Here is an 11562-nt window from a genome sequence, read left to right on the forward strand (position 1 = left end):
ATAATTCAAAAGTTAGTAATATTTGCTATAAATTGCATTTTTATCAGCTTACAATGTAGCAGTGTTATAATACATGTGGTAGACTCATTTTGTCTCCTTAATAAGGAAGAGCAGACAGATATGGGAGAGAATGCTGATTTAAAAGTGGTGTTTGGATATTAAAACATATACAAAAATTAGAGATGTGTTATAGTCTTAAATGTATTAATAAAAGCTAAAATCATCAAGCTTAAAAAAGAAAACATATAAGAGTATCTGTATGATTCAGGAGTAGGCAAGGCTTCCCTTTTAGATAGAACAAAAACCAGTCACCATAAAAGGAAATATTGATAAATTAGGCTTCAAAAAATTTTAAACTTCATATTCCAAAAATGGTATTGGGAAAATTTGACAGCCACATGCAAAAGAATGAAAGAAGGTCACTATCTTACACCGTACACAGAAATAAACTCAAAATGGATTGAAGAGTTGAACGTAAGACCTCAAATCATAAAATTCCTAGGAAAAAAACATAGGCAGTAAAACGTGAACTGTGAACTTCCAGATGTTCAAGCTGGTTTTAGAAAAGGCAGAGGAACCAGAGATCAAATTGCCAACATCTGCTGGATCATGGAAAAAGCAAGAGAGTTCCAGAAAAATATCTATTTCTGCTTTATTGACTATGCCGAAGCTTTTGACTGTGTGGATCACAATAAACTGTGGAAAATTCTTCAAGAGATGGGAATACCAGACCACCTGACCTCCCTCTTGAGAAATTTGTATGCAGGTCAGGAAGCAACAGTTCGAACTGGACATGGAACAACAGACAGGTTCCAAATAGGAAAAGGAGTATGTCAAGGCTGTATATTGTCATCCTGCTTATTTAACTTCTATGCAGAGTACATCATGAGAAATGCTGGGCTGGAGGAAGCACAAGCTGGAATCAAGATTTCAGGGAGAAATATCAATAACCTCAGATATGCAGATGACACCACCCTTATGGCGGAAAGTGAAGAGGAACTAAAAAGCCTTTTGATGGGAGTGAAAAGAGAGTGAAAAAGTTGGCTTAAAACTCATCATTCAGAAAACTAAGATCATGGCATCTGATCCCATCACTTCATGGGAAATAGATGGGGAAACAGGGGAAACAGTGGAAACAGTGTCAGACTTTATTTTTTTGGGCTCCAGAATCACTGCAGATGGTGATTGCAGCCATGAAATTAAAAGACGCTTCCTCCTTGGAAGGAAGGTTATGACCAACCTAGATAGCATATTGAAAAGCAGAGACATTACTTTGCCAACAAAGGTCCGTCTGGTAAAGGCTATGCTTTTTCCATTGATCATGTATGGATATGAGAGTTGGACTATAAAGGAAGCTGAGCACCGAAGAATTGATGCTTTTGAACGGTGGTGTTGGAGAAGACTCTTGAGAGTCCCTTGGACTGCAAGGAGATCCAACCAGTCCATTCTAAGGGAGATCGGTCCTGGGTATTCTTTGGAGGGAATGATGCTAAGCTGAAACTCCAGTACTTTTGGCCACCTGATGCAAAGAGTTGACTCATTGTAAATGACTCTGATGCTGGGAGGGATTGGGGGCAGGAGGAGAAGGGGATGACAGAGGATGAGATGGCTGTATGGCATCACTGACTTGATGGACGTGGGTTTGAGTGAACTCCGGGAGTTGGTGATGGACAGGGAGGCCTGGCATGCTGCAGTTCATGGGGATGCAAAGTATCGGACACGACTGAGCGACTGAACTGACTTCTGAACCTTATTGATATAGGTCTTAGCGATGTTTTTGTAGGTTTAACTGCAGAGACAAGGGAAACAAAAGCAAAAATAAACAGTGGGACTACTTCAAACTAAAAAGCTTCTGCACAGCAAAGGAAACCATCATCAAAACAAAAAAACAGCTTACAGAATGGGAGGAGACATTTGTACATGGTATCTCTGATGAGGGGTTAATAGGCCAGAATGCATAAGGAACTCACAGTAATCAACATTAAAAAATAAATAAATAAAACCTGATAAAAATCAGGCAGAGGATCTGAATAGACATTTTTTCCAAAGAAGACATACAGATGGTCAGCAGATGCATAAAAATATGCTCAACATCACTAGTTAGGGAAATGCAAATCAAAACCACAGGTACTACCTTATACCTATTAGAATGGTTGTTATCAAAAAAGACAAAAAATAACAAATGTTGGAGAGGATGTGGAGAAAAGGGAACCCTTGTACACTGTTGGTGCAGCCACTATGAAAAGCAGCATAGAGTCTTCAAAAAATTAAGAATAATACTACCATAAGACACAGCTTTTCCACTTCTGTATATTTATCCAGAGAACATAATACTAATTCAAAAAGACATATGCACCTCTATGTTCTCTGGAGCATTATTTATAATAGCCAAGATATAGAAGCCACCTAACTGTCCATTGATGGACAAATGGATAAAGAAGGTGCTATATATATATATAAAACAGATCAGTCGCTCAGTCGTGTCCGACTTTTTGTGACCCCATGAATCGCAGCATGCCAGGCCTCCCTGTCCATCACCAACTCCCAGAGTTCACTGAGACTCACGTCCATTGAGTCAGTGATGCCATCCAGCCATCTCATCCTCTGGCGTCCCCTTCTCCTCCTGCCCCCATTCCCTCCCAGCATCAGAGTCTTTTCCAATGAGTCAACTCTTCGCATGAGGTGGCCAAAGTACTGGAGTTTCAGCTTTAGCATCATTCCTTCCAAAGAAATCCCAGGGCTGATCTCCTTCAGAATGGACTGGTTGGATCTCCTTGCAGTCCAACGGACTCTCAAGAGTCTTCTCCAACACCACAGTTCAAAAGCATCAATTCTTTGGCGCTCAGCCTTCTTCATAGTCCAACTCTCACATCCATACATGACCACAGGAAAAACCATAGCCTTTACTAGACGAACCTTTGTTGGCAAAGTAATGTCTCTGCTTTTGAATATGCTATCTAGGTTGGTCATAAATTCCTTCCAAGGAGTAAGCGTCTTTTAATTTCATGGCTGCATCACCATCTGCAGTGATTTTGGAGCCCAAAAAAATAAAGTCTGACACTGTTTCCACTGTTTCCCCATCTATTTCCCATGAAGTGATGGGACCGGATGCCATGATCTTCGTTTTCTGAATGTTGAGCTTTAAGCCAACTTTTTCACTCTCTACTTTCACTTTCATCAGTAGGCTTTTGAGTTCCTCTTCACTTTCTGCCATAAGGCTGGTGTCATTTGCATATCTGAGGTTATTGATATTTCTCCCGGCAATCTTGATTCCAGCTTGTGCTTCTTCCAGCCCAGCGTTTCTCATGATGTACTCTGCATAGAAGTTAAATAAGCAGGGTGACAATATACAGCTGTGACGTACTCCTTTTCCTGTTTGGAACCAGTCTGTTGTTCCATGTCCAGTTCTAACTGTTGCTTCCTGACCTGCATACAAATTTCTCAAGAGGCAGGTCAGGTGGTCTGGTATTCCCATCTCTTGAAGAATTTTCCACAGTTTATTGTGATCCACACAGTCAAAGGCTTTGGCATAGTCAATAAAGCAGAAATAGATGTTTTTCTGGAACTCTTTTGCTTTTTCCATGATCCAGTGGATGTTGGCAATTTGATCTCTGGTTCCTCTGCCTTTTCTAAAACCAGCTTGAACATCAGGAAGTTCACGGTTCACATACACACACACACACACACACACACACACACACAAAATACTGCTCAGCCAGAAAATGAATGAAATCCTGACATTTGCAACAACATGGATGGACCTTAAAGGTGTTATTGCTAAGTTAAGTAAAGTCAGATGGAGAAAGACAGATATAAAGATTTCACTCATATGTTGAATTTAAAAAAATAAACAGAAACACACTCATGGATACAGAGAACCAGATTATTGGTTGCCGGAGAGGAAGCGGGTTTAGGGTAGGTGAAATGGATGATGGGGGAGAGGCAACTTTATGGTGGTGGATGGTAACTAGACTTGTGGTGGAGTCTCCATGTACAGATATCAAATCATAATACTGTACACCTGAAACTTACATTAAAATATTTAAAACTTTAGCTCTTTAAAAGGAATCACTAGAAAAATGAAAAGATAAAATCCAGGGAAAAAATTTAATAAACCATGTATAACAAGTATGATCAGTTTGGGGAAAGATCCTGTAATTTCTTAGAAAACTAAGCATACCTCTACCCTATGACCCAGCAGTTCCACTCATAGGTATTTATCCAAAAGAAGTGGGAGTGTGTGTTCACAGAATGACTTGTATAAGAATATTCATAGCAGTTTATTTATAATAACCCCAAACTGAAACAGTGTGGGTGTCCATCAAGAGACTGAATAATTGAGGCATATTATCCAGTAATAAAAAAGAAAAAACTGTTGATATATGCAACAATTATGGTTGAATCTCTAAAACATTATACTGAGTTAAAAAGCCTTACACAAAAGAAAGTATAATGAATGTTTCCATTCCTATGAAATTCTAGATCAGGCAGAACCAATCTATGTGGAAAAGAAAATCAGGACTGTAGTTGTGCCTGAAGGTTTGGGCAGGGATTAACTGGGAGGGGCTCAAGGAAACTTTCTGGGGTAGAGTAATATTCTGTGTGTTTTTAGGGATTTGAATTACATATATGTGTTTGCATTTGCCATAACTAAATAAATAACATATTTAAGATTGTTGTTCAATTCAGGGTCCGTACATTTTACCTCAAAAGAAAAAATATAAACAAATATTGCACTCTAGTTAATTATATTCTCTTGAATTCTGTAAGAAGTGTGCAGACATTAGCAAATTATCTTGAAATGCATCAAAAAAAAAATAAGGTGGATCAGTGGATTGATAGAAGCATGAACAGAAGGATAGTTAAAATTTGATGGTAGTGTCTAGGTGGTGGAAATGCAGGATGTTTATTGTCAGATTCTTTGAACCTTTCTGCATGTTTGCAAAGAACATTGCTAACATGTAGATAAAGTTCATTAACACGTTCCACTAATTCTTGCTGTATATTTCTAGAGCTCTTTTCCAGATACAAAGTTCACATTTAGATGTTCATTCCTTTTTTTTTTTTTTTTTCCAGTAGTAACACATCACTATGTGGTTTTTTTCTCTAGAATTACAGATGAAAAGAGCAAGCCGACCAGACACTGATGCAGTCCTAGTTTTTGTGCTGACCATAGGAGTTATTATCTGCATATTTGTGATCTTTGTACTGATCTTCATAATTATAAATTGGTAGGTGAAGAACTGCAACTAAACTATCACCCTTGATAATAAATCTGCTTGTCTGCCCCTCCCTGTCCAGTGAATCTAAGGCCCTGTCCATTATGCTTCTTATGCAGGTTTTAAGACTGTCCAACTCTCTTCATCCCTCCTGAGACAATCCTGGTTCAAACTACCTGATCTCATGACTTGATCCCCAGCCATGAGAAAACTTTTAAATGCAGTTTTCACAATTTTATACAGTAGTTGTTAAAGCAAAAAGTTTATTGAATTAATATTTGTGTTGTCTAGTTGAAAATCAGTTCAGTCCAGTCACTCAGTAGTGTCCGACTCTTTGCAACCCCATGAACCACAGCACGCCTGGCCTCCCTGTCCATCACCAACTCCCGGTCCACCCAAACCCATGTCCATTGAGTCGGTGATGCCGTCCAAGCATCCCATCCTCTGTCGTCCCCTTCTCCTCCTGCCCTCAATCTTTCCCAGCATCAGAGTCTTTTCAAATGAGTCAGCTCTTCACATCAGGTGGCCAAAGTATTGGAGTTTCAGCTTCAACATCAGTTCTTCCAATGAACACCCAGGACTGATCTCCTGTAGGATGGACTGGTTGGACCTCCTTGCAGTCCAAGGGACTCTCAAGAGTTTTCTTCAACACCACAGTTCAAAAGCATCAGTTCTTCAGCACTCAGCTTTCTTTACAGTCCAACTCTCACATCTATACATGACCACTGGAAAAACCATAGCCTTGACCTTTGTTGGCAAAACAGTATCTCTGCTTTTGAATATGCTATCTAGGTTGGTCATAACTTTCCTTCCAAGGTGTAAGCGTCTTTTAATTCCATGGCTGCAATCACCATCTGCAATGATTTTGGAGTCCAGAAAAACAAAGTCAGCCACTGTTTCCCCATCTATTTGCCATGAAGTGATGGGACCAGATACCATGATCTTAGTTTTCTGAATGTTGAGCTGTAAGCCAACTTTTTCACTCTCCTCTCTCACTTTCATCAAGGGACTCTTTAGTTTTTCACTTTCTGCCATAAGGGTGGTGTCATCTGCATATCTGAGGTTATTGATATTTCTTCTGGCAATCTTGATTCCAGCTTGTGTTTCTTCCAGCCCAGCGTTTCTCATGATGTACTCTGCATAGAAGTTAAATAAGCAGGGTGACAATATACAGCCTTGACGTACTCCTTTTCCTATTTGGAACCAGTCTGTTGTTCCATGTCCAGTTCTAACTGTTGCTTCCTGCCCTGCATACTAGTTGAAAATAATCACAACTTTAAAATGTAGTTATTATAAGCAACTAGTTCATCATTTGAGAGTATTTCTAATACCTACATGAGTATCACCCCCTGGTACATCTGAAGGCTCATCTACTATCACAGTGCAGCTGATGGGTTGCAAAATAAAAATAAATCCTGACTAAGGAGGCACTTCTATGGGTTTCCCTGGTGGCTTAGCAGTAAAGAATCCATCTGCCAATGCAGGAGACCTGGGTTCAATGCCTGGATGGGGAAGATCCCTCAGAGAAGGAAATGACATGCCATTCCAGTATTCTTACCAGGGTTATCCCATGGACAGAGGAGCCTAGTGGCCACAGTCCATGGGGTTGTGGAGTCAGACACGACTTAGCGACTGAACAGCAACAAGGAGGCTCTTCTATATATAGAAAACTAAAGTTTTAGTTTTCATTTCAAAAAATATTTAAAAACTTTTTTCTTCCAGGACGGCAGTCAAAGATTTCTGGGGGGCAAAGGCCTCGACAACTGAGATACAGTCTGAGCTGAGTTCAATGAGATACAAAGATTCAACTTCTCTTGACCAGTCACCAACAGATATACCTGGACATGAAGATGATGCTTTAAGTGAATGGAATGAATGATGTATGGATGATGTATAACAAACCAAAGGAGATTAGAGCATATCAGATTCATTATTATAAAAATAAAATATATAGTTAAATACTTTAACAGTATTGTAAGTGATTTATTATAGTCTGAGGTAATGCAGTATAAGAAGGGGCTTTTTTAATCAGTGTATCTTGGTGGTGCAATTATCAAAAATTTTAAAATTTGTTCTCAACATTTACCATTTCAGATACTCACTTTATCTAGAGGTACATATACAAAATCTTTTAAATACATTTTAAATCACTTTTATCACTTCTAAGGTGATTTGCCTGTTTGGTCCTCAACAAGAAAAAAAAAAAACCATATGGAAGATATCTTGCATGTTAGACCTCCTCACTGGGAGCACTGGATTGAACTTGCTTAAAGCAAACCAAATTTTCACATCCCTGAAGGGCAGGAGACATGCAAAGCATCACTTTTAAGACATAAAATAATAATAATAATAATGAAAACAACTGACACTTAGTAGCTGCTATGTGCCAAGCGTTGCTCAAAGCATTTTACATGTATTAAGCCATTTAATTATGATTGCATATAGAAAGATTATATAATGAAGAACTGGGAAGGAACTTGGGAATGGCTGAGTAAATGACAAGAATTTACCATGCCCTGTAATTTACAGAAGCAGTGAATTAAGGAGTTTTGCATGGCTACTGATAGCATGCCTTCATTGTGTTCGGCATGCAGGTGGCAACGTCTCAAAACTGATCCCAGTGCCATCACTGCCTTCTGGTTGCTAACCACTGCTGCGTCATCAGCTGACACAGTTGTGATCAACTACCAACCAAGATACTAAGACATTAGATAATTTGATTTGGTAGACTTCATCAGAAATTAATTTTCAGAGGCTATGATAGTAAGCACAAAATATATTTAATTTTTTGTCTAGGTGAATTGTATACCAACTTTACTGGAATTATGGGATTTCTTAACTCTGCACATCTGTGAAGATGCTGTGAATGGACATTTATGGTATACCTCCCTCAGGGAGCTTAGACGTAGGTGTGTTGTGGAATTTTCCATGCTTTCTATTATAACGCATTCGTGTTTGAGAGAAGCAATGACGAATTGGCTGGGAAATGATTTTGTTATCTGTTGTAGGAATTCCACTAGAGACTAAGTGAAAAGAAATTGTTTTCATAAAATCTTCCAAAAGAATTGTTTTGTGTGTGTGGTATGTGAGAGAGATATTCCTCTTTCCCCCAGATATGTATGAAAAAAAATAAGCCTTCCTATTTCTTATTCCTGACTAAGTATGGTCATGTAACTTTAGCACAGATGCTAAACATTCTTCAGTAGTAATTACTATCAATTCTTATTTTCAAAACCATGAACAGCAGTCATTTCCAACTATACTTCAATGACTATTAGTGTTCAGTCAGGTTAGGAGGTTTAGTTGTCAGTGCTATTTAGCGAATATTTCTGACTACCTGGTTTCCAGCCATATGCGAGGGCAGTACTTCCTCAGACCCTTGTGACTGGGTGGGGTCACGTGACTAGTCCTGGTCCATGAGTTATGAGCCCAAATTCCGAATGTCATTCTCAGTCTAGACCATATCACTGCGGAAACATCCAGAGCTCACTTTTCTCTGCTAGAACAACCAGAAATGCTTATAAGGTGGCTGCTCTAACACCTTGGATCCCAGAGTGAAGACCATGCAGTGCAGGATCTCCAGTCAATGAACAGTAAATGTGTAGTGTGAAAGAGAAATAAACCATGTTCTTTTTAAGCCACTAAGGGTTAGAGGGAGAGGGCAATGGCACCCCACTCCAGTACTCTTGCCTGGAAAATCCCATGGATGGAGGAGCCTGGTGGGCTGCAGTCCGTGGGGTCATGAAGAGTCGGATACGACTGAGCGACTTCACTTTCACTTTTCACTTTCATGCATTGGAGAAGGAAATGGCAACCCACTCCAGTGTTCTTGCCTGGAGAATCCCAGGGATGGGGGAGCCTGGTGGGCTGCCGTCTGTGGGGTCGCACAGAGTCAGACACGACTGAAGTGACTTAGCAGTAGCAGCAGCAGTAAGGGTTAGAGGCTGTTTGATACAGCAGCCTTAGTAAGACTATCCTGAGGGACACATGTTTTCTGAAAAATAGGTTTTCGTGGTTGAATGAGTTGAAGACTTCCGTGCAAGACTTCCCATCGAGGTGCTTTATGTACACTGTGACTCTCCGAAGTGGAGATGTGGGTGTAACACTGCTATAGATGGGACCTGTCACTTTCCTCTCTGGGTAGACCAGGCCAGAGGCATCTTTTAGTCCTCATCTACTCCTAAATTCCAGGCATCTGTTACTTCTGGTCACCAAAATGACACACACACACACACACACGTCTTAAAGTTTGCATCAGGGTCCAAGAGGTAAAGAAAAGCCAAGCAATTCCACACCAAAAAGAGGACTTCCTCTTGGACCCCAAAGCATTAGTCTGCATATGCAGCAGCTGGATTTTGTGCAGCATTCAAATGACACCCTACTCACCAAGAGACTCCTTCATTTGTCCTGTCAATTAACGGACATTCATTGGGCTACTCCTATGGGCCAGATACTGTACTAGCCACTAGGAATACAGACTGTGCCCCCCCAAAAGATAAGATCCTTCTCTTTGAGTTAAGACAGCCATTAAAACTAACTACAAACTAACTACAACTGAGATGAATATATTGAAAGAAACCTGCAAATTTCTGTGAAGCTGTAGTAAGAGAAATGACATTTAAAGGAGACGTAAAGCCTCCATAGGAGTTGCCCTGTTTAAGGCGGAAGGGAGCCTATGCAGAGGAAACAGTATTTGTGAAGCCTCTGAGTCAGAAAGTAACATGACACATCTTGAAGAAGGGTTAACTGAGCTGAAGGGTATAGAAAGAGAAAACGAGTAGTGGGAGATGAGACTGGAGATGTATGCAGGAACAGGTGATTGTGTGTATACAGTACATATGAAAAAATGTAGCTCAGTGGCCTAAGTATACATATCCAGGGAGTCCATGTTGAAATTGGCACTCCTGATTTTTTTTTTCTGCTTTATCACATTTGCCCATGCCTTCCTGGAATTCATTTATTATTGGCCTTTTGACAATGACTTTGATGCTTTCCTAGATAGGGTAGTTTAATCATTAATCTGCATTCTTTTGAGTCCTACTGAAATGCAAGATCTCATTAATCAGGCCTTAATTCTTGTCCATAATAGTTCCTAATTCACTCTCATATTATGCAGCTAAGAGCTTCTGAAGATTGAGTTCACAACAATGACAGGGGCTGTTGGGCATACTTTGGGGCCAGCAGCAAATGATAAGGTGGTTGATAGACAGAGTAGGTTGCAGTTTTCTACAGTCTTGAATATGTCATGGAATTACTCATCCTGTTTAAATGCATTTCAATTTTATTCAGTTAACATAGGCATAATGTTTCAACTCAAAATGGGTTTCTTCCCAGAGTGACTCTAATATAATCCATATATTCTCTGTTTCTGTCTTCTTGATCTCTTGAAAACTGATGTGCTTTTTTTTGTTGTTGTTGTTGTTCCACTTTATATTTTAAATCTTCTCCAGTCATTTTTGGTTATATTCTGGAAGACAATCTTTTTGGAATTCATAACCCATCACTGTTGTGATCCACCATCTGTCTCAAAAAAACATAGAACCCATTTACATGGTTATTTAGACTTGGAGTTTTGTGCAGTTTTATTATCTGTGATCAAGTCATTTGTGTGATGGAAAACAGTTTGCCTTTGACAGCTTTCTGATTCTTGTTGAAAAGGGAACTAGGATGTTGAATATTAAGGTTTTTACTTTACAATTTAAAGGAAATAAATTGCAAAAAGGAACACATCTTTCTTTGATATTCAACTTCTACATTTTGTGAAAATACCCCATGCATTTGAATAAATGGTAGGTATTCAAGTTTTTTTCTTGTTAGAAAGAAAGTTTAGGACTAAGCAACAATTATTTCAATCGTGTTCTTAGAGATATGTGTACTAGTTTATTATTTTTTTGTACCTGTCCATGTATTTATAAATATAGATCTTATTTGAAATAATAAGAGTCCCTAGGCTCTGTAGTGAATATTTTCAGCAAAAACAAAGGACATTTCTATCTCTGCTAAGTGAAACTTGCATGAGTAAAAGCCCAAAGGTAGTAATACAAATGTTCTCTTTATATGATGACAGTAGATATGTCCTGGAGGACTGTTTCCATCACTTAGAGGAATTATGCTGAGCTACCAACAATGCCCACTCAACTTCTTTTTCACTTGGATACTTTTTTTTTTGGCATGCATTATTTGTCGAGGACAATAGGAACATCACAGCTTCCTTTCTGTATATTAATCTTCTCCCTTTTCTGACAGATAGGGTTTTAGGTATTCCTGAGATAAAACTCAAGGTGATTTTGGACCAACCAGTTGGGCATTGTGAGATTTGTATTATTTATGCAGTACCCCCAGG

General features: G+C 39.2%; 1 protein-coding gene across 1 annotated transcript in view; it reads left to right on the plus strand.

Annotated features, from left to right (window-relative positions):
• SPACA1 (sperm acrosome associated 1) overlaps nucleotides 1–7155 on the plus strand; it is a 29250-nt gene extending 22095 nt beyond the window's left edge. Inside the window, exons 6-7 of the mRNA XM_025294586.2 lie at nucleotides 5111–5231; nucleotides 6942–7155. Coding sequence (XP_025150371.1) covers nucleotides 5111–5231; nucleotides 6942–7098 — 278 coding nt within the window. The 3' untranslated portion in view covers nucleotides 7099–7155. The remainder of the gene's footprint in view (nucleotides 1–5110; nucleotides 5232–6941) is intronic.
• The last annotated feature ends 4407 nt before the right edge of the window (nucleotides 7156–11562 follow it).

This window comes from Bubalus bubalis, chromosome 10 (genome assembly GCF_019923935.1).
Source record: "Bubalus bubalis isolate 160015118507 breed Murrah chromosome 10, NDDB_SH_1, whole genome shotgun sequence".
NCBI lineage: Eukaryota > Metazoa > Chordata > Mammalia > Artiodactyla > Bovidae > Bubalus > Bubalus bubalis.